Source organism: Antechinus flavipes, chromosome 2 (assembly GCF_016432865.1).
Source record: "Antechinus flavipes isolate AdamAnt ecotype Samford, QLD, Australia chromosome 2, AdamAnt_v2, whole genome shotgun sequence".
In the NCBI taxonomy this organism is placed as follows: domain Eukaryota; kingdom Metazoa; phylum Chordata; class Mammalia; order Dasyuromorphia; family Dasyuridae; genus Antechinus; species Antechinus flavipes.
In genome coordinates, this window is record NC_067399.1 from 406,677,934 (window position 1) to 406,701,904 (window position 23,971).

General features: G+C 36.3%; 1 protein-coding gene across 4 annotated transcripts in view; it reads left to right on the plus strand.

The window, feature by feature from the left end:
- SGCD (sarcoglycan delta) overlaps positions 1 to 21,773 on the plus strand; it is a 739,981-nt gene extending 718,208 nt beyond the window's left edge. For all 4 annotated transcript variants that reach the window (XM_051978786.1, XM_051978784.1, XM_051978787.1 and 1 more), the window contains exons 7-8: positions 16,920 to 17,043; positions 19,900 to 21,773. In XM_051978786.1, the coding sequence (XP_051834746.1) occupies positions 16,920 to 17,043; positions 19,900 to 20,073 (298 nt within the window). In that variant the 3' untranslated portion in view covers positions 20,074 to 21,773. The remainder of the gene's footprint in view (positions 1 to 16,919; positions 17,044 to 19,899) is intronic.
- Positions 21,774 to 23,971: the final 2,198 nt, after the last annotated feature.

Consider the following 23,971-nt stretch of genomic DNA (forward strand, 5'->3'; position numbering starts at 1 on the left):
AGATAGACAGCAAGTGATTAAGGAAGGATGTAGGTAAAATAGCCCCACATCTGACAGATGGTTTGGATGCTTCTTGAATAGGTGAGAGGGAACCTGGGATTGTAGAACAGGTCAGTGAGCAAGAACCACAAATGGCTAGAACTATAGGGTAAAAGCAAGAAGGAAACTTAGATGTTATCCAGTCCAGTTCCCTTTTTTCACAGATGACAAAACTGAGGCTCAATAACATTAACTAAGAGACGATTTTTCTTAGAGTCCCTGCTGCATGCTAACTGTTACAGGAAGTATCTACTCTATAGTTTTGGGGCCAAACTTAAACTTGGGGAATGATAGATAAATATATTAATTCAGAAGACACCTAATACAGGACTTATATCTTCCTTTAATTGAAATGTCTCGTGAACTCATCTGACATATTAATTCTTAATCTTTATGATATCTTTTGGTTGAAATAAGCCCTAGAAAACTCCATGCTATAGTCTGAAATGTATAATATATAAATATTAGAGGAAAAAGAAAAAACAGATCCCAGACTTTGAGACAGAACTGCAACGAGACCAGATGACAAATGGTACTTGAATTTGTGGTACTTGAATAGCACAAATCTACTAATGTCAGAAGAAGACAAGAAAATCATGTGAAACCTAAACATTCATAACCCCTCTGGAGAAGCATCCAGGTGATAGACAACTAGCCATCAAAAGCCTCCAGAGACCCTGAGGCAGGATTCCACAGAACAAAAAAAGCATGTCCCCATTCATAGTGGTACCATAGAAGTCTGTTCATCACACCCTAATTCCAACTCTGCTATGAAATTCTGCTAAGTTAATGGCAACAGGAGAAAAAAGAGTTAATGAGGAGAATGAATGCAATGGAACTAAATAGATTGTCTCTGAGATCAAAAAAGGGTTTAGAGACTCAGTACTTTAAAGCCAGAAAGATTTTTAATAAAGTATGGCAAAAATGATATATGGTAAAGGGGTATGAACAGACAATTTTCAGATAAAGAAATTAAAGCCATTTATAGGCATATAAAAAATTCTCTAATCACGATTGATTAGGAAAATGAAAATTAAGACAACTCTGAGATACCATTACACATCTCTCAGATTGGCTAAGATGACAGGAAAAGATAATGATGAATGTGAGATGGTATATGGGAAAACTGGGACACTGAGATACATTGTTGGTGGAATTGTGAATGCATTCAACCATTCTGGAGAGCAATTCAGAACTATGTCAAAACTGTGCATATCCTTTGATCCAGCAGTGTTTCTAATGAGCCTGTATGCTAAAGAGATCATAAAAAAGGGGAAAGAACCCACATGTGTAAAAATGTTTGTAGTAACCCTTTTTGTAGTGACAATAAGTTATGGTATATGACTGTTATGGAATATTATTGTTCTATAAGAAATGATCAGCAGGATTATTTCAGAGATGCCTGGAGAGAATTGATGCTAAGTGAAGTGAGTAGAATGAAGAGAAGACTTGTATGCAGCAACCATAAGGTTATGTGATAATCAATTATGATGGACGTGGTTCTTTTCATAAATGAAGTGATTCAGGACAATTTCAATAGACTTGTGATAGAGAGAGCCATCTGCATCGAGAAAGAGGATTATGGGGACTGGAATATGGATCATAACAAAGTCTTTTCACCTTTTTGGTTGTTGTTTGCTTGCTTATTTTTTCTTTTTCATTTTTTTCCTTTTGATCTCATTTTTCTTTCACAGCATGATAAATCTGGAAATATGTTTAGAAGAATTGCACATGTTTAACTTATATTAAATGTCATTGGCCAGGGGAAAGGGGAAGGTAGGGAGAGAGGGAGAACAATTTGGAACACAAAGTTTTGTAAAGGTAAATGTTGAAAACTATCTTAGCATGTATTTTGAAAAATAAAAGCTATTATTATTTTTAAAAATTAAAAAAATAAAGCAAAACCTTCCAGATCAGTATATCATCATTATCATTAAAATCATCATAGATAACATTTATAAAGCTCTTAAACTTTGTAACTTGTTTACATATGTTAATTCATTTGATCCACAAAATGATTTTATGAGATAGGGTCTAGCATTATCCCCATTTTACAAATGAGGAAACTGAGACTGGTAGATGTTAATGACTAAGTCACACAGCTAATAAATGACTAAGGCAGAAAATTTCATGGTACTGCACAAAGTAAAATTGCTGTATGTCTATCTTGATTTGGGTTTACCTAGAACTGTGAGTGATATCCATTTTGTTCCAAAATTAAATTGTTTGTTCTATTATCAAGCCTCCTTCTTCCATGAGCAAAGGGCTACTGATTCTTAAGAGCAAAAACTCTTGCTAAAAAATAAAAATCCCTTCTTTTCAAAAAGATCAAAATAGAATGGCAGAGCCATGATAGTCCAAAGATCATCTAAATACTATTCTTCAGGCAACCAAGCACTCTATACATTCAAAAAATGATGTATACATGTGGGTTGCACAAAACACTCATCTTTCATGCTAAGGAACATATATTTATTGAACTCTATTGTTTACAAGGTGGTATACTGTTATTTTACTTGACATTCAATGTAGAGTAGAATGACCTAAGTGGCTTAAAACAATTGCAAAAAGAGGAGAGGGGGAGGGAAGAAGGAAGGGAGGGAGGAAGGAAGGAAGAAAGGGAGGAAGGAAGGAAGGGAAGAAGGGGAGGGAGGAGAGAGGGAGGGAAGAAGGGGGGAGGGAGAAAAGGAAGGAGGGAGGAAGGAAGGAAGGGAGGGAGGAGGAAGGAAAGAAGGAAGGAAGGAAGGATGGAAGGAAGGAAGAGAGGGAGGAAGGAAAGAAGGAAAAGAGGGAGGAAGGAAAGAAGGAAGGAAGGAAGGAAGGAAGGAAGGAAGGAAGGAAGGAAGGAAGGAAAGAAGGAAGGGAGGGAGTAAAGAAAAAGAAAGAATCGTTGTGGTTCATATTTATTTAGTGCCTGATAGTTTTATCTCCTCCTTTTTTAACAGCAACACTGTGGGGTAGATAGTATAAATAGCATTATCCTCATTTGAGAATCAAGCAAAGTGAAGCTCAGAGAGGTGTAACTAAGCAAAACAATCCCCATATTGGCCATATCTGAAAGTGTCCATGTCTCATTGTACACTTTTTGTCCCATCACCTCTTTGCCAAGAGATGAGAAGTGAGCTTCTTACATTTTTAGACATGGCCGATATATGCATTTATTTTATTTGATATTACTTATTTAACACAAGGCAGAATTTATATTGGGGCAAGGGAGAACTAATAGGCAAAAATGGAGGTTTGTTTTCAAAGAGAAGGAAAAGAAAAAATATGGGGAAAAACATGTTATTTTAGGGTGAGAGGAAAGAACAAAATAGGAATAAAAGAGAATTACAGCAGGCTTCTATGGAAGTATATTCCTTTTTGCCCACAGGTAATCTAACAACCATTAAATGCCAAACATACTCAATTTGTGATGGAATGAAACGCTGCTTTTCCTACACAAAACCCAAGTCTAGTGATTTTCTCTGAAAGAACAAATTAAGACTGAGAAAAGAATAATGACGGATGGCAAAGATGTATATCACTGATGACTCAGTCTCCTCTTCTTGATAATTTTCTCAGAGCAAGTTAAGACTGAAAAAGAAATGATGGATGGCCAGGATGTGTATTACTGATGTATCAGGCTCTTCTTCTTCCTCTTCACTGAATAGAAATGGAATTTCTGGAAAAAATAAATCATTTTGCAGAACTGCAAAAATAATGTCTGAATTAAGTTAGAAAGTTCATAGCATCATAGATTTAAAGCTGGAGAAGGATCTTAGAAACCATTTCATTTAAACTTCTCATTTTATAGATCAGCAAACTGAGTCCCAGAGACAAAGGTCTTATTTAAGGTCAAATAAGTAATTGGTAGAGATAGGGTTTGAATCCATATTCTTTAGACTCCAAAGTCAGTGCTCTTACCCTTTTAATGTGATGGCTCTACTTTAAGCCAATCTATACTTTTTTAAATGAACTTTTAGAAATTTCATTCAAAATCTACATGAATTATCTTGGTTTGGGAAAATATACTTTGTGTTTTAAGAAACTATTTGATGAAGTCAGATTTTATTATTTTTATATGTATATATCCTAAACTACATACAAAGCAATCACTTGTTAGGATATATCAGAGCCATGACATATAGGATACCTAAACTAACATTCATAGGATAAGAGCTCTGGAGCTGGAAGTAATCTTGGGACCATCTAGTCTCAACCTTCTCATTTTATGAATGTGACAATGGAGATACAGGAATGTTAAATGGCTTGCCTGAGGGTACAAGGCAAGTAAATGGGAGAGTCAGAGTAGGTTCCTTATGGGTTGGCTCAAATTGCATACAAACATCAACAATCTTCCATTGGGACAAGAAATAAAGCCAGATTAAGATTCTGTTAAAATGTGTTAAGGATCAGACACCAAGCTTGCTCCAGAAATCTATTTTCCTCTCCTTTAGTTCTACAGAATTATAAATGACCATTGACTGGGATGGCTTGACATGAACAATGTATGTTATATGTATGCATTTATGGAAAAAATCAGTGGGGAGAAAAAACAGTGGATTAATCAATTTAGCTTCTGTTGGATTTATCAGAGGCATTTTTCTCCCAGGACCTCTAGGCAAATCCTGAGGACAGACAAACTATATAGCTGCCCATTGTAGTATAGGTAGAGACTTATTGTATCATAATAGACAGTGAATTGACTTCAAACTAGGAAGATCTGGGTTCAATGTGATCTGGAACATAGTGATCCTGGACAAGGATCTTGTTTGGGCAGTGGTGTCAAACTCAAATAGAAAGAGGGCCACTAATCCATGCATAAAAATCCTGGCAGGCTCCCTATTGATTTAGTTTGAAAATGTAATCTTATCTATGTTTTATTATATTTTTATTTATTTTGTTATTTTCTAATTTTGTTCTAATCTGATTCTGAAGTTCAGAATGCTGAATGGAAGTTTGACATCTCTTCTGCAGACTACATTCAGACTATAAATGACACAAAATTCTGATCTGCATTAGCAGAGGGACTTTTCTCACCAATAAGCTCCCTATACCAATGAACTTCTAAGTCTAATTCCTATCCCTGGCCTATATCATTCATGACAGAAAATCCGACTTTCAATGGCACATAGTTATTGAAATCTGGTTCATGTATTTCCAGAGAAGTCATCTTCATTAAAGAAGCAATTTTGGCAAGATTTCTGAGATGATTCTTATCTCCCACACATCTGGCCTGTACCTATCTACCTTTACTGGCCTGAGCAGCAGAATCTAAGAGATTTTGGCCATAGCCTAGTCTTAATTAGCTAAAATAAGAAGGAAAAGAAAGGAAAAGTTTAACTTGAATTTGACAAGAAAGTGGATCTAGATGGCAGTATTGTCAAATTGTATCAGAAGGTCAAGAAAATGAAAGTCTTCCAGGGCCAAGAGACAAACAAGATAGTAGTACTAAGGCTATTATTTGAGGAGAGAGAACACAGAAGAACTCTTCCCATATTTCTGGGAAATTACTACAATGCTTTCATATTGCATTTATATATTTTCAATGAAATAAAATATGTTTGAGCCTTGAAAATAATTGCATCTATAAGCACCTTAGATTATAAAGAATGGGAAAGGTATTTTATCCTCTCAGGGTCACCTCACTATTCCTCTTATGTATTCACATTTATGTACATATCCCTAATTGAATAAAGTAAAATTCTGATAGAACCTGAAAACCTGCCTGCTGGGTGTTAGGATTCCCTGAAATGGATCCCTCTCCAGGGGTTTACTTGTGCGTTGCTTAGTAGAATGTTACTGTCTCAATAACCTATCTTCCAAATAGGTGTTTTAATAACCAGTATGGCAACAATTCAAATAGAAACAAGAGCCACTAATTCTTAGTTTTAAAATGTGAAGTAACTTTTTTATTGTATTATTTGTGGAAGGACAGGGAGTTACTAAGAAAAGGAATTTAGAAGGGATTTATCAAGTGAAAAGTAAGCTATTGCTATTCCTTACAAGGGCAGATGACCAGGGGAACAGGTTCCCTATTTGATAATCCTGGGGAGGAGTAAAATAGAGACAACTAAGTGGCTTCCCATCCTTATTTACTTGTGTGACCTTGGGCAAGTCACTTAATCCTCTTTCCTCAATTGCAAAATGACTGAGAGAAGGAAGTGGTAAACCACTCCATTATCCTTGCCAAGAAAAGTCCAGAAGGGGTCCTGAAGAGTCAGACATGACTGAAGTCACTCAACAATAACCCTTTTATCAGAATACTCCAATATGGCTTCAGCCACCTACAATAATAAGGCTTGGGAGATGCTGGGAGGTGCTATAGGCTACCCCATGCTCTTTGGTTTTATACCTTAAAATAGGGATTGAGTAAGACCTTATGAATTGGAAAAAGATCCTTTCTGGCCTTGATTTTCCTGAAGATCTTTAAGCAAAGAGCTGAACTTCAAAACAAAAAAGCAGGGCTATCAGAGTGCCAGAAGTGACTTGGCCAAAGAAACAGGCTACAATGGGAAAAAAGAAAAAGACAGGAGATTGGACTTGTCCTTTGCAAAGTCAGAGGAGCTAGACCATATTGGTAATCTTCCTAGTTATACACCAGGCACTGCACTGAAAGTGCCATGGGGTACAAAGAAAGGCAAAAACAGCCCCTATTTTCAAGGAACTCACAATCATTATGAAGAAAGTACCTGATTACATCTGAAAAGGGAATAACAAAAGAATAGATGGTGAATATAGAAGTCCAACAAATTACTTGGAGGTCAGAAGTAGGATGAGAAAATAGGAGAATTTGTTTTACTTGGTTAGGTATATTTTTACAGGGATTTTGTTTGTTTTTTCTTCTTCTCAAATGGGGAGGAGAGACACTAAAAATAAACTGAAGCAGGAAGAAAGAAAATGAGGCATTTTTTTTTTTTACTTATTTTAACCACATTTAGGAATGCAGAAAAAGTAAAAACATAGATAAGCAGAACAGCTTTGAAAGTTACAGATTCAATTCATCATATTTTTCAAAATCAAATTATATAGAATAAAGATTTTCAGTTTCATACACTTTTTTCCTATTCTACTGCATTTATAAAAATACCCATTTTATTTAATTTTGTTAATTTCAAGACAAAAAAAAGAATTTCTTTTAAACAAGCATGTTAAGAAAAACATCATTTTGAGTCAGAGGAGTGCACTGGTAGAAACTGAAAAAAGGAGGAACTAGCATCTGCAATATTGTGATGGAAAGGAGTGTTGGGTATTCACAGGTCTCTCTCTGCTAGTTGAAGTTCACAACTCATATTATTCCAAATAATAATAAATAATATTTATCTGTATAAGGAGCTAGTGATGAATACTGAAACTATAGATTCATACACTCCAATAATAACCAAATTCAGTCATCTGTGACCTAAATTGATACAGATAATCCTTAAAGTTCCCTCCTTTGCCAGCACTGCATTCTCACTACTCCACCCCTCTATCATTCTCTGTTCTACAACATACTTCTCTTAAATTGACCAAATTATTTTTCCCTATCAAGATTTACCACTACCAAAAAATACTTAGTCTCATTATTTGACAACTACTATTACATCAGCTTCCTCCTGATCATATAAGACTATCTAGTACATTAATTAGGGTGGCAGTGGTTAGAATACAGGGTATGGAGTTAAAACTGATGTTCTTGAGTTCAAATTAGGCCTCAGATACTTTCTAGCTGTGTGACCTTGGGTAAGTAAGTCACTTAATCCTCTTTGCTTCAGTTCCTCATCTGAGCTGGAGAAAGAAATGGCAAACCACTCCAATATTTTTGCCAAGAAAACAATAAATGGGATCATAAGAAATTTGATAATATCAAACAAAAGTATTTTAGTAGAAATGCCATTGTGATATACCTCTACACTCTCCAGGAAAGAGTAGTACCTGTATTGTTCTCCACATTTGACCTTTTTTTAGTATTCCAGCTTCCTGAAGGGTCTGCTAATTCATCTCACTAAATACCCACCCATTGCCCTAGTCTCTATCTCTCTTTTAAAAAATAAGTCTTTTAGTAACTACTTAACTTTGAACAACTATATAGTCAACTAAACTCGCTTAGCAACTGTTTATATTCATTTCAGTAGCTAAATTATCATAATTTTAAATTATCTTCCTCTAAGTCTTCTTCAGAATTCTTTCTTTGTCAATTTATTCTCAGTTATTATTATATGATCATAGTTAATATGTACTTCATTCTTCTGTTGGGTTTTTTTTGCCTTGCATTATGTCATAAAGCTTTTTTCAAATTTCTTTATATTCCTCATGCTTGTCAATCTTAATTGCATTTTAGTATCCCATTACATTAATGTACCATAATCTATTTAAACAACCCTACTATTATTGGAAGACTCAATTTAGCTTTCTTCCAAATTTTTCAATTATATATAATGCTGCTAAGAAAATAGTTTAGCAGGTTGCTCTCTGTATATATAAAAACATAAAGACATACATGCATATGAAGTCTGGGTCTGTGATAGATTCCCAAAAATAAAATTATTTTATTATTGAATCAATGGGTAGTAACCTTAATAGAAATAGTGAAGTAAGAAAAATGAAAGGGTTTGGGAAGGGAAATAATAAGCTCTGTTTTCATATTCAAGTTTGAACTTGAGAGACCTATGAGACCACCAAATGGAAATATCCAATATGTAGTTGATAATGTGAAATTAAAGCTCAGGAAAAAGACAAGTGCCAAAAAGATATAATTGGAAATCATCTGTATAGAAATGATAATTTAATCTATGACATCTGATGCAGAGAGAGGGACAGAGACACAGAGAGGGAACGAGAATTAACAAAGTGAGAAGAGAAAAAGCTAAGAGGCAGAACATGGGCTATACTCACACATGTAGTACTAGTTATCTATGATGATCGATCCAAAAAGAGACAGTATCATAAATATTTTTAAAAGATTAAATCAAAAGACAAAATGCAAAGGGTTGAGCAGTGAGTGAAAGAAATAAATATATATAGACAGCTTTTTTAAAGAAGATCTGTGAAAGGGAGAAGAAATATAGGAAGGATAGTCTGTATTGGTGATAGGGTTTAGTGAAGATTTTTTTAAAGGATGAATATAAGCAGCAGGGAAGGAATTGATGATGTGAAGGGTTTTTTCTGAAAAGGAGAAAAAAGGGATAAGGAAGTTAATTGAATCAAACCAGGAGTCAGGTTGATAGTATTGAAAGGAAACAGATTTAACAACCAATTTCTTTAGTCTCTCATTTCAGAGATGAGGCAAAAGTTTAAAGAGTAAAAATAAGTAGATAGCAAATAATATAATATAATGGAAAGAATACTAGATCTTTCCAAAAGAGAATTTAGTTTCAAGTTTTAGTTCTGATATTATATTGCTATGTGACATCTGGTAAATCTCTTTGTCTTACTTAGCTTTGGGTTCCTTTTCAATAAAATATGAAGGATGATATTTCTCCTTTTAACCTCATGGAGTTGCAATGAGAATCAGGTGACATAATATATGGGAAAATATTTGAGAATCTGTAAAGTGCTGAACTGATGCCAGCTATTAAGATGATTAATGTGATGATGAGAAATGCCTTAGCGTAAGACTTTTGAGTAACTTAATGGTAATTGAAAAATGTCATGTAGTCAACTTTGCCCCATGTTTCTTATGAAGACAGGATAGCTGCATGTAGAATCAAAGGATCTGATAGAGCAATTCTACACTCTTTTTAAAAGACAAGGGCCGTAGAGATATAACCGGGAATCATTTGTATAAAAATGATAATTGAATCTATGACAGCTGATGCAAAGAGGAACAGAAACCCAGAGGAAGAAATTGAGGGAGAGGGAAAGATAATTAACATAAAGTAATAAGTGTGATGATGAAGATGATTGATCTTAAAATGGAAAAATTTTCATTCATAGCCATCTATCTGACATTGTTTTCAGAAGAGTTTTTCAACAAACATTTATTAAGCACTTACTAAGTGCTAAGTCCTGTGCTAAGCATTAGTGATACGAAGGGGGAAAAAACCCTATTCCTTGAAGGAACTCGTAAAATCTATGTACACCTTGGTGGCTCGGTATATAATATTGGATCTGGAAAAGCTGAGTGTCTAAGGCGTCTAACTTCTATCTCAGTTTCCTCATTTGTGAAATAGTAATAATAATAACATATTTCTCAGGTTTATTGAGAAGATAAAATGAGATAATATTTCTCTGTATAAATGCTAATTATATTACTTGTTAATTGGTATAAATAATAAAATTAATATCCAGTTTTTTCTTCCATGTCCTAGGTGAAACACTCAAAGAATTTTTGAGATTTACTAGAACTCTGTCCAAATGAATAGAACAGAGAATGTCCATGTCATCAGGGACATTCAAAAACACTATCATTTTACATAGCAGGCAAAACTGGGGCAGAGTTGTTGGAATAAATGCTTAAAAAATGCTTAGTGTATAGATAGATAGATATAGATTTAAATATATGACTGATTCATAGATCTAAGGCTGTCAGTCTGCTCAGAAACTATCTGGTGCCAAACCTTCGTCTTAAAAGTTGAGAAAACCAAGAATCCAAGAGGCAAATTTACTAACCTGAGGTCACACAAATAATGTCAGAAGTAAAATTTGAACCCAGGTCATTTTGATAATGGACAATGAGATCCTTTCTTACTACTTGGATTCAAGTCCTTTCTCTGATATAAATTGGTTGTATTACTCTAAAGGACATTTATCTTCTCAATGCTCTAGGCAGGGCTCCTTGAACTTTTTTCTACTCCCTAACCCTTTTGACCTGAGAAATTTTTTACACTACCATGGTTATATAAGTATATAAAATAGACATACAAATCAAACATTTACTGATAACAAATCATAATTTCATGTCCTCCATATTATGTGACCCCATATGGAGTCACAATCCAAAATTTAAGAAGCCTTGCTCTAGGTAACTTCCTGACAGTATAAATTACAGAGAAGACACTGACTTACTGGGAGGAGGGTAGGGGGGGGGCAGTTTACTCACCTGGGAGTTCCTACATCAGTGAAATTAAATGTCCAATCCCTAACTTAGTCACTGTAATTGTATGATGAGAGTTCAATGTAAAGAGGGAGTATATTTTTGATTTTTAGATTTAAAAAATTAAAACTTTTTAAAATCAGAAAGGAACTCTGACTCCCTGCTGATTTTTAGAAGAGTTCATTGACCATCCTATCAATGGATTATGTTTCCTTAGGGAAAGAGGCTCCCTAGTAAGATGGCTAGAAGCATGAAATTGTCACAAATGGAAGAGCTCTGAGTGACGTAAGAAGCTCATCCTTAGCGCTGAAAGCAGAAACAATCAATAAAATAATATGATCTCTGCAATGTGCCATGGGTCTCATGGAGCATTTGGAGTAAATGGTCTAGGTAATGCCAGATTCGTGCAAGGTACAACCTACTGTGAGGCTGAAGTGTGATGAGAATGCTAGTATCTTGGCATCCAGGGGCAATCACAGCCAGGAGCCAAAATGATGCTTACTACTTTCATCTCTCCTTTTCCTGACTTTCCATCTTGAGAGAAACAAAAGAACATTGCTTCACTTACAGGTGACTGGTTAAGTGTGAAGTATATAAGCCAGGTTCTCATTTTGTTCCCAGTGGTTCACTGTAATTCTATTGCCTGGCCCTTATAGCACACAAAAATGTGTGTCTGATGCTATTTTCCTGGAAACCAAATAAAAGAAGGGTTTTAGGGAACAGTTATACTCACCCATGGTCAGTGAGACTCTCCAGATATAGAAACACATAGTTCATCCAAAGCCTTAAAGATTATTCTTGATGGTCCAGGAAAATACTGTTTTCCCTCTCTCCCTCCTTCCTCCCTCCCCTTAGCACTGAAAGGAAAAAAAAATCAAAATCAATAAAATGATATAATCTCTACAATGTGCCATGGATTGTGTCTGTCTGTCTCTCTCTCTCTCTCTCTCTCTCTCTCTTTCTCTCTCTCTCTCTCTCTCTCTCTTTCTCTCTCTCTCTCATACACATACACACACACTACAACAAAACCAAATAGAATGCCTTATCTGGATTTAGAAAAGATTAGTGTAGATGCCACTGGTTTAGAAAATGAATCCTAAAGATACTAATAAGTAATCAGACTAAAATTTTAAAAGCCACCCGGAGTGGTAAGTGCCAATTGTTCCCTCTGTGTGAGATCTCTTATACTTTCAAAGGTATGTCATTTCTGAACTTTGTGGTGGGGCTCTAGAAGGATGGCACAAGGCAGCACTAATCTGGGAGCAGCTTCTTTCAAAGAATAATTTTGAATGCAGAGGAAACCTGGAGATTCAAAATCATTTAGACTCTCAGAAACACCAACCTTCTTTATCTCTTCCAGCAATGCCCAGTTTTTTTATTCTACAAATTGTGCCTTCATTGAAGGCTTTGAGAGTTCTCAAACTGACTATTTCAGTTTCCCTTCCAACCTTTCTATATCTTCCTACAATCTGCTGTTTGAATAATCATAAGACACTGATTGTTTCACATCACTTTCCTAGATCTAAGATCTTAATTTCTTTCCAATGTTAAGATAGAGGAAGGCCATGTTTCTTGGCCACGTCTTGCACATTCTGGGTCTAACCATCTCTCTAATCTATTGCCATATCATTTTTTTCTCTGTATTCAATGCACTAGTGAGACAAGAGCCTAGCTGCCCTAAGCAAAACATTGCATGATTTATTTTATTTCTTTACCCATACTAATTCTTATACTTGAAATTTCTTTTCCCTTTTTAAGAGCTGCAACTTAAATGGGTTTTCATAAAGCCCACATTTCAACTCTCAACTCTTTTCCCACCAAAACAAGGAAGCTAAATGCTATCAAATCCTTATTACTGAAGAATAAGTGAGAAAATGTAACTCCATCCCATTTTTTCTATTAAAAATAGGGCACTATGAATGTGTAATATCACTCATATTGTCAAATTCAGTTGATGGATAGGTAAATTTTGCCAAACTACTTTTTCTGTTAAAGAAGGATAGAAATATAGAGTATCCCCTAAGTCACCAGTTTTAAAACTGCATTAAGATTTGGACAACTAGATAATATAGTGTATAGAATGCCAGTCATAGAAACCTTTGTCACTAGCTATATGATCCTGGGTAAGTCGCCTTATCCTGTTTACCTCACTTCCTCACCTATAAAATGAGCAAGAGAAGGAAATGACATACTACTCCAGTACTCCTGCAAAGAAAACCTCAAGTGAGGTCACTCTTTGTGAGAAACATTGAACAACAACAAAGATGTTGAAGACACTCCGTTTTCACAAATGAATGTAACATAAAAAATAAAAACAATATGAGAGAGAGAGAGAGAGAGAGAGAGAGAGAGAGAGAGAGAGAGAGAAGAGAGAAGAGAGAACGAGAACACAAAATGCCAAACAAAATACCTAAACACTTCATGTTCCCAAACCTGGTAATGGATGTTTCTGATTAAATCCCTGGACAGTCAGTGAAATCCCAATTCTAGTGCTATTTAACAAAACTTCTGAAGAGGATTAAAAGGTTTCAGAAACAAACCATGAAGAAATGTTCTCAAAGAAAAAGGAGAGGGAGGGAGAAGAAGAGGGAGAAAGAATGAGAGAGAAAGAGAGACACACACATACTCAGAGAAAGAGAGGAGGGGAAGAGAGAGAAAGAAAAAAGAAAGGAAGGAAGGAAGAAAAGAAGGAAGGTAAGGAGGGATGCAAGGAAAAGGAGGGAAGGGGAAAAGAAGGAGAAAGGGAAGGGGATAAGGAAAGGGGAAGGGGAAAGGGAAGGAGAAGGGGAAGGGGAAGGGAAAGGGGAAGGAGAAGGGGAAGGGAAAGGGGAAGAAGAAAGGGAAGAGAAAAGAGAAGGAGAAGGGGAAGGAAGGAGAGAGGGAAGAAGGATTCTCTGAGGACAACTTCAGTGACAAGTGGCCATCCTTCCTCACAATGGACTAGTTCAGAGAGTGTAATTTTCCAAGCTGATGCAGGAAAAAAATAGATGGACTTTCTGTGACTTGAATGTTATCAGCCAAAGTCTTTCACAGTCAGCAAGGTATTAGAGGTTAGAATTTCATTTTCCCTTACAGAAAGGTAGTATGTCTTAAGAGTCCTTTTCAATTAGAACTTTACTAAAAGCTCATATTCATATAGAACGTTATGGTTTACAAATGACGGTATATGGGTCAAATTTTAAACTTTGGACCTAGGCAACCAGCCTACTCTGAATAAATTGGGATACATGGCATATTAACAGCAGGCAAAGTGTAAAGAAAAAAGTGTAATTTTATTTAGGAAGAGGAATAAAAAGTGCAAGAAAGAAGAAGCAATCAATCACTGCTGTTATCATGGGGACTTCATAAAATCAGGAAAAAGAATGAATATATTTATAAGCAGTAGTTTGTTCCTGTAGAAAACGTAATCTTAGTCATCTGATGATATGGGGAATTATGGCAAAGAGTTGATAGGTCATCTAGAACATGGTGTATTTAAAATATAAGGGGAAAGCAGAAACAGAAAAAAGAGATGGAAATGAAAGGAAAAAAGGGTTGCAGTCCAAGACTCAAATCCTGAGACCTGTTCTGACCTCCCTTTCTATGCATATTACACATATTACTCCAATTACCCTTATATCCAGTCAAACTGGTCTATTTGTTGTCCCTCACAACATTTAACATGTCTTCTCTCTGACTTTTTGCTTGCTGTCCCCATCAACTTAAGAGTACTCCTTGCAAAACTCAGTTCATGTACCATGTCCAAATTAATTATTTTCCTGCTCCCCCATCTGTCTTCAAAGCTTACCTTGAATTTGTTGTTGTTTTTCAATCATCATCAGTTATGTCTGATTCATTGTGACTGTGTTTTCTTGGCAGAAATAGCAGAGTGGTTTGCCATTTCTTTCTCCATCTCATTTTACAGATGAGGAAACTGAGGCAAACAAAGTTAATTAACTTGCTTAGAGTCACACAGTTAATAAGTGTCTGAGGCCATGTTTGAACTCAGGAAGGTGAGTCTTCCTGACTCCAAGCCTAAAGTTTTATGCACTATGACCCCTAGCTGCCCCTTACCTTTAATTTATTTTTAATTCTATTTTATTTACTTCTACATGAACATGTTATCTATGTAATAGAATGTACATGTAGTCTTTGAAGACAGTGACTGTTTCACTTTTGTTTTTATATTCTGACAACCAAGGAGAGTACCTGGCAAACAGTGGGTTCTTAATAAATGTTTGTTTGATTGACATTGATTCTTAATGTTTTTATGTTTCTTCATCTCAACCTAGTCCTTCATTTACAATCAGTTATCAAGTATATGAGGAAGAATGGCAAAACTAGAGAGTATTTTTGGTCCAGAGAAAGGGGGAGGGAAGTAAATATTCTATATTAGAATTGTCCACATGTGGTCTAAAATATTTCCAAGTGTGGCACAAACCAGAGAAAAATGATAAGTATGAAAATTTATCAATAAAAAGGGTCCCTGAATTATCAAAGGAAAAGAACTTCTGACCTCTTATCAGTCTTATTCTTCCAGATGCATGAAAATTTTATAAGGGAATAGGGTATTAGAACTAGTTCTTGACATCAGGGTCACAATTCTCTGGGCAGTGAGAGAAATAGCCTAGATTTCAGATACTGTCTCACTTTTTGTTTTGTTGTGGTTGAGTTTTGGGAGTGTTTGGGGTTTGTTTGCTTTGTTTTGGAGAAGTAATTAGGGTTAAATGACTTGCCCAGGATCACAGTGTCTGAGGCTGGATATCAACTTGGGTCCTCCTGACTCCAGAGTCAAAGCTCTGTCCACCATCTAGCTGCTCCAGCTACACTGTCTTTCAACCACATATTCTCTCTAAAGGGTTCCATTAATCTTCTACCAAGCATATGACAACAGAGGATTCAAGGAAATGGTGGTGCTTTATCTATCAGTGAGAATGGACAATTATTCCATAATTTCATTGAAGTCCCAAGTTGACACAGTAAAATAAACTAGAGTATATCATGTCAAGCTGGACAGGAATCTTAGTTTGATTTCCTCATTTTGCAGTTGATAAAATTGAGGGACAGAAAGAAATGGGATGGTATATTAGAGAGAGAGACTAGAGTAAGTCAAATTTTGTTCTAATCCTGGCTCTGCTGCTTCTTTACTGGCTATGAATTTAGGCAATTTATTTCACCTGAGGCTCAATTTCTCCATCTGTAAAAAATTAGACTCCATGATGTACTATGTCCCTTCTAACTTGAAATCTGTGGTTCTAAATGTCTCGTCCAGCACAATAGAAGTGATAATAAAACTAGAATTGGAAACCAGGCTTTTTGATTTCAAATCTAGTATTCTTTCCACTTCAAAGTGCAGCTATCATATATTTTAGGAGAAGAGATAAGAAACATCCAAGCCCATTTCTTTTCCTTGAGCTCTGGAACATCTCATGTTCTAGAAATTCTGAGAAGTAAAATTATGCCTAGACTTTGTATTTATTTAGCTTTTCCTTGGAGCTGGGGCTTTAGAGGCTATATAGTTCGACCCATTCACTTTATAGATGAAAAACTGAGGTTATTGTATATGAAATGACTTGCTGGAATCACACAACTAATAAAGTATCTGGAAGTAGAATTTAACCCAGGTCTTCTGACTCCAAATTCCCATATTCTCCTGTTCCATGCTGCCTCTCCACTGCAATGGAACTTCGTTGTGAAAGAAATGAAAAATGGTACATTAGTGAATTGAAGGCACAAAAATGCTAAGCTCTCTGTGGGAAGAGTGATTCATAGAATGGTATCAAGACAACCAAGATGGGCTGGAAAATGAAGTCAGAAGAAACAAGCTTTTTTCCCATATAAATCAGTAAGGATTTATATGTAAGCTAACTTTTCATTGTTTTGTTTTGTTTTGTTATTTCAGACTTGAGTCTCCTACTCGTTCCTTAGTGATGGAAGCCCCTAGAGGAGTGGAAATCAATGCTGAAGCTGGCAATATGGAAGCCACATGTAGGACAGAGCTCAGGCTGGAATCCAAAGATGGAGAGGTAAGGAGAGGTGAAGGTGGGCAAGGAGTGAGGAAAAGAGAAATAATGGTAAAAATTTTCATACAAACCAAAAGCATTTGGTCAATGTCATTTCCTAAACTGGTCTGATCCAGAGACATTAAATTCAGGTGGGGTAGGGGAGGGGACTCCCAAGTAGGGACTTATGAATTGGGGGTGGGGACCAAATTAGAAAGAAATTGGGAAATGTTTAAGAAAATAAATAAAACTGCAATGCAACTTAGAAATGTTGATTTGTGGTTCTCTAAGTCAGCATATGGCCCTCAGCTATCTATTTCTATCTGATTTTGACATCACCAGTCTAATCAATAGTGCTTTGAAATTATTTTTTTAAAAATATTAGTTGATGAGTTAGAATTTCAGCTATTTTCATGTCTACCTAAATAGCAAGGTGGCATAAGTGGTCACCCAACATCCACTACACTCTAGTGAGAGAGAGAAAGAGATTGAGCTTTTTGACACTAATGACATGAAGTTTTTCCTTACATGGAATTATAAAACATTGCTTCTTGCTTTGCTTCCAGAGGCAGTCTGAACTTTAGTAAGTTCTGAATCCACCTGAATATATCATCATTAAGCCTATATTGCTCCATCTTGTTCAAATGATAGGAGACTGTCAATTTTTTTCCTAAAATCCTTTTATATTCTATGATATTCCCAAGATCTACCAGTCTACTTACCCTGTCAAAAAAAAAAAAAAAAAAAAAAAAAAGGAAGTAAGGTCAATCTACTCCCTATTCCTTGAATATTATCTATTCTTGATGAAACCATGCTGGTTTTTGGTAATCACTATTTTCATTTCTAAATATCCATCATCCTTTCTAGAATTTTACCATGAACTGAAGTACAGCCTATGCTCTACAACTACTATTTTTCCCTCTTTGAAAACTGGAACATGTGTCCAATCCAATAACGCCTCTCCCATTCTCCAGAATTTTTCCAAGGTCTTTGACAGCAGCTAAGAAATCCCATATTACCAGTTTACTCAGCAGAGTAGGATGTACTTCATTCCAATTTAGAAATCTGACTACACTAAGGGAAGCTAGATGTGTCCTTACCATTTCCTTATCCCTCATTGGTTTCAACATCAGAATAGGTCATCAAGCAGAAAAAAAGTTCTGGGTGCACTAAATTTTCCATTCCCATAATCCATAATCAGTATCTCACTAAGTATTAGTACTAATCCTCACTTAGTTAAAAGAGGATTAACATCAGGCCAAAAAAATGTGAGGATTAGCTTCTGAGTAACATACAAGCTAGAATTGGGTCTATCCATAATGACTTACATAAAACTTCTCTAGTGTAACAGTTTGAAAGCCAGCCTCAGAATCAAGAAGATTCAGGTTCAAATCACAGAAACTGGATACAGATTGTGTGACCATTAGCAAGTGATTTAACATGTCTCTCAGTATCCCAGAAAGCTAAGACTATAAGTGATAGATAAGTTGCCCTTATGCATCAGCAGAGGAAGCTTACTCTTTTATGTGTTCCCTACAATGCTAAAATCATATTTCTAGTCAAACACATATACACATGAATGCTTATATACACATACATGTGGATATTTGTATCTTAAAAGATATATACATATGAAAACATACATATGTACATACATAAAAATGTATACTTATATATTTGCATATATATTTATATACAAGGATAGCTACGTAAGCCATTGAATGGATCACCCAATTTCAAATCTGGTTCCTATCCACATGACCCTTTAATATCATGAAATTCCATTTGCATCAGCCAAAAGTGGGACTCTTCATGGTGAGGGGTGATAAAGCAGCCCTTCTTTCTTGTTATAGTGCTGGGAGATTGGAACATGAATTCTACAGTTCAAGGCAGAGCAGGGATGGGAATCAAACACAGGGGAACCTAGGAAGCCCATGTCTCTTTTTTAACCATGTTGTGGGTTCTCAATAGAGTAGGTTCAAGTTTTAGCCTATTAAGTCTCTTAATCAGTCTGCGTCATTTTCTTCACCTGTAAATTGGGGATAATAATACCTCACAGAGTTATTATGGGTATAAAATTAAATAATGTTAGAAAAGCATTTGCAAATTTAAAATGCTATATAAATGCCAACTATTATTATTTATATCAATATTTATAAACAGATATATATATGGCTATTTATATATCTTTATAAAAATCCATATTCCCAGAAACATATATAGGGTTATTTATAGATTGATATAGAATCCATGTGCATACACAGAAATATACATATGTGGATTTTTATAAATCTACAGATGCCTGTATACACAGAGAAATATATGCATATGTATGTGTTGATATAGATATCTCTATATTCACATAAAGAAATATGTATGAATGTTTTTATTTCAACATATATCTCCACAACAGAGAACCAATGGATCTTTTCATTCTTCTTTCATGTATGCATGTGCCACGCAGGCCATTGATGAGCAAAGATATGGCTCCATCCAGCTTATCTGATCTATCTGAATTGGTGAATAGTACCTCTTTGAAGTAAATATGCATTTGTGTAATTATAAATGGATCTTGGCAATCATGAAGTTAGACTATGGGGATAGCCACAGAAGTTTCTGTGATTGCTTTTCAGTCCAGAGGTATTTGTTCTTAATGCATATTGCCATTTTCTGCACAAATGCCAGCTCTAGGAAGATTGGTAATTATCTCTTGATGGGCCTCTATGGTATGTATATCTATCATAGTCTTCCCTTCTGATCCTCTTTGAAATTGGACTTGAGAGGCTTTTCAGAGGTGAGAGCATCCTATTTGGTTTGAGCATGATACAGAGAAACCTGTAGAGATGATTGACCTTTTCTCCTCCTTCTTGTCTGCTTTAGATCCAGTTAGATGCTGCCAAAATCAAACTACCTAGACTGCCTCGAGGATCTTATTCCCCTACGGGAACCCGGCAAAAAGTATTTGAGATCTGTGTCTGTTCCAATGGAAGACTCTTCCTGTCTCAGGCAGGAAGTGGTTCTACCTGTCAGATCAACACCAGCGTCTGCCTCTGAGAAAGACTGAGTTTCATGGACAGTGGAGGATGGCACTGGGGCTGGTTTTTGGTCTCAATGAACACTTGCTGTGGACTCTTGACTAGAACCCAGAAAGCATCTTGGAGACCTTTTTTGGTGCGTGTGTGTGCGTTGTGAATGTGTGTGAGGGTGGGGCTATGAGACTTATATATATTGATAGATATAAATAAATATATATATAAATATAAATATATAGATAGATAGAAATAGAATCCTCTGTATAAAAGAAGGTTTCAGTACAAAAGGATCCAAGGGTGACCCCCCAGTTACACATTATCAATCTCTCACATCTAAATTCAACCTCAATCGCAGACTATCAGACTGGATATCCCCAGACTCCTGAAACCCAACAACAATGCAAAGTCTGCCACACCATGCCATAGACTGGTGAGATCCCTTTAACATCAGGAAATTACATTTGCATCCACCATTGCATCCCACCAGAGTGGGACTCTACATGGTGAAGGGTGATAAGGCAGCCCTTCTTTCTTGTGACGGTCCTGGGAGATTTGGAACATCAAGTCTGTACTTCACGGCAGAGCAGGGATGGGAACCTAAGAAGCCCGTGTCTTATTCTTGACCATGTTGTGGGTTCTCAGTGGAGTAGGTTCAGGTTTTAGATTATTCTCCTCATTCACATGAGCCCAAAATCTCAGTATGGTATTCCTTACCAAGTAAGATGAGTCCACGGCCTCATCCAGGATGCTGTGGCCAATTTAAGAGGTAGCTATATTAGAAAGTAGAGAACTAGCTCAAATCATGAGTTGTGAAACCTCCTCATTCTTAGCAAGAAGGTTGTCAGTTTGTTTCTAGATTTCTCTATTCTAGAGAAAATATCACAAAGTGGCTAATGTTTAAGATATGTCCAGGAAGTGAAAGTATCACACTGGTCTAAATTAAGAGGGTACACCCTGCGAATGAAATAATTTTCTTTGAGGCATAAAATGAGATGCAGGTTTTATACATCAGAAAAAGTATAATTAGTCATTAGCCATTTAAAGATTTGTTTGGTTTTTATAATTATTTGGATTAAGGAAGAGGATAAAATTGATCCATTTTGGCCACTTGGGTAAAGGAAAGATTGGGAAAGAATATATCACAGGATAAGCTACTAAGAGATAAGATCTAACAAAGGTTAAGTTCAATCAAAAAAGTTTGATCGTTTTTCTCAAGCGCTTCCTCAAAGTCTGTGAGTGGACTAGATTTTTCAGAGCATTTTCTCACAAAGATTTAGCTCAGATCTACTCCATCTAAGATCTAGTTTTGGCAACATACCAGAAAGGTCAAATCCCTATCTTCACTGAGTCAATATGCAATGCAATCTTTTTATCAGATGCATATATCGTGCTGTTAATGCCAATGTTTCTTTCCCTACCCTGTTGGACTTATTGATTATTGGGAAGAAGTTGGACAGGGAATGGAGGATTTAGAGAGGAGAACAGCTTTAATTCTAGTAAAAGTATGAAATCTCCCAGAGCCACTGGTGCTGCCACACATCCAGACTGGCTGTCACCATACACTCCCAGCCATCAGCTAATTGATTATGTCTATGGCCATCTTCCTACCACTGTCAATGTGAGGGGTCACCCTGGATTGCGGTTGTACTGGGACAAGGGACTGTACTGTCTCTGTTCAAAGAGGGGCAAATCTGTGCCTATGCCTTAAAGTCAATGCACTCAGCAAGGAGAAGCACATCTCATTTATCCTGTCATTTGATGTCATTTATTAATTTAGGCAAGGGGGCAGGGGCAGGGAATGGGATTATCAGAACTGGGATAGGGAGGGTGGGTATAAATCAAATCAAACTAAAAAGAGAGTCTGGGGAAGACAAAGTAAAAAAGCCATGTTATCCTGAATGTGGAATGATGATGGTTAAAACCTGCCCTTACTTAGGGTCCTCATGGAAGTCTTTTGGGGAATTCTCTAAATAGCCATGTCAGGGGTTTTACCATCATCAGAATTTAGAGCATCCTTTATTCATAAGCAGAGGAACCATTCAGGGTATATTCAATCTTAAAGTAAAGTTAATATGATGGCATTTTCAGACTCTGCTTTTCATCATTAGAAGGAAAAAACTATGTGTTGAGGGATGTGGTGCTGCCCTTGAAAGAATGAATATCACGTTGTAAGGCGCAATATCTGTGTTGCTTTCATCTTTATTTTAAATATGGAGGGTCCCCATCAACAAGGGATGATTAAGTTTTGGTTTTTTGTTTTTCATGGTTCTCTAGGGAAAATCTTGGGAGGGAGGGATCTCATGAGATCATTTATCTAGTATAATGGTGTCAGGAAAAGGTAAAGCATGAAGAACTAGAGATTGAGTATGTAGTGGTTCTCATTGGAGTGGTAGTAGATATAAAGGGAAAAACGACTGTTGGCCAAAGAAAATATTTGTTCTGATGTAGTTTGAGTTTTTTAAAGTAAAGAGTACCAGAGCTAAAAAGAAAAAGAAAGGCTTCCTTTAGACCTCTCTGAAAACTCCTGCTTGCCAGGAGTTCCCTATACACTCTATAGTGGCAGTCAGGACTATTGGAAGAATAGTACAATTGAAGAATTGTAACTGGGTGGCAAGAGGGATAGGGTATCCTTGGGACTGGATGCTTCTACATAATTATTGGTGAAGAGAGCCATCAACTTTTCCCATTCTACCTGTTATTTGGTTCAATACAGTATATTGGGGCAGATGATCAACGTTTGTTTATTCAATCCAATACACAGTGACCTACTATGTGCAAGGCACTGTGCTGAGGATACAAAACAAAAATGAGGAAAAAATTCTTGTCAATCAAACAGATGGCCAAAGTGATACACTCCTTTGATGGGGATAGGGAGGGAGAGAAAGAAAAGTAAATTCCTTCCTGAGTATGTCATCTGTTTTTTCAGGATGTGTTCTCAATGTGCCATGAAAACAATCTCTGTTCTTGGAGAAAATCTAAGGGAAAAAAGAGAGAGAAATAGAAAGATTAAAAGTTGGGTGCAGGGAAAAGGGAAGAGAAGTGTGGAGTGGAAGACTATAAAATACTCAGAAGAACAAACAATAGACCAAAAACAAACAAACAAACAAACAAACAAACCCCAGCAATAATGATTCGGGTATGGTTAAGGAGTTGTAATAACTTATTACTTTTGCATTGTGGCAAGTCAAAATGAAGGCTGAGAAAGAATACAGGATTTAAAATCCTAGGGTCTTGGTTTCAATTCTTCCTCTGCTAGTTGTGACTTTTATGAACTTGGGAAAATAACCTCAATGTGTCTCAGTTTCTTCATCTATCCAAAGATGAAATTGGACCAGTTGACCCTCTATAATTCCTTCCAGCAGGACTATCTCCAGTCATCTTGATCTATATCTTGCCACTGGACCCAGATGGTTCTGGAGGGGAAAGCGAGGCAGGTAACCTTGCACAGCCCTCCCTCACTCAAATCCAATTCACTTGTATGTCACAGCATGGTCTCCTTAATATCATGATCCTCTTTGAGAACAAAGGACAAACAACACCTTCTGTATTATCCTCTAATTAGCAACTTTAGTATTATCATACATATACAGCAAATGGATTGGACCCAAGTCATCATGATCTCCTAAGTGAGTTATCACCACTACCCCGACTTAGTTTTTGCTCACCTTTAGGTTCTATTGTCACAGGCTTGACAATGGACTTGATGAATGGTTATTTTTTTTTCTTTCTAGCCTGGGGATAAGAAAGGTGATAGCATTTCTTGGAAGCAAATCATGGGGAGGGCCAGACTCAGCCTATGAAGAGATATCCAGGCTTATTCTTCTCTAGAATTCCTATAGTGACACAAAAAGAGATGCTCAAAGGGAAAGTTGGAGATTTTACCAGTGTACATTTTATTGAAAGCCAAATAAGCAGCCTAT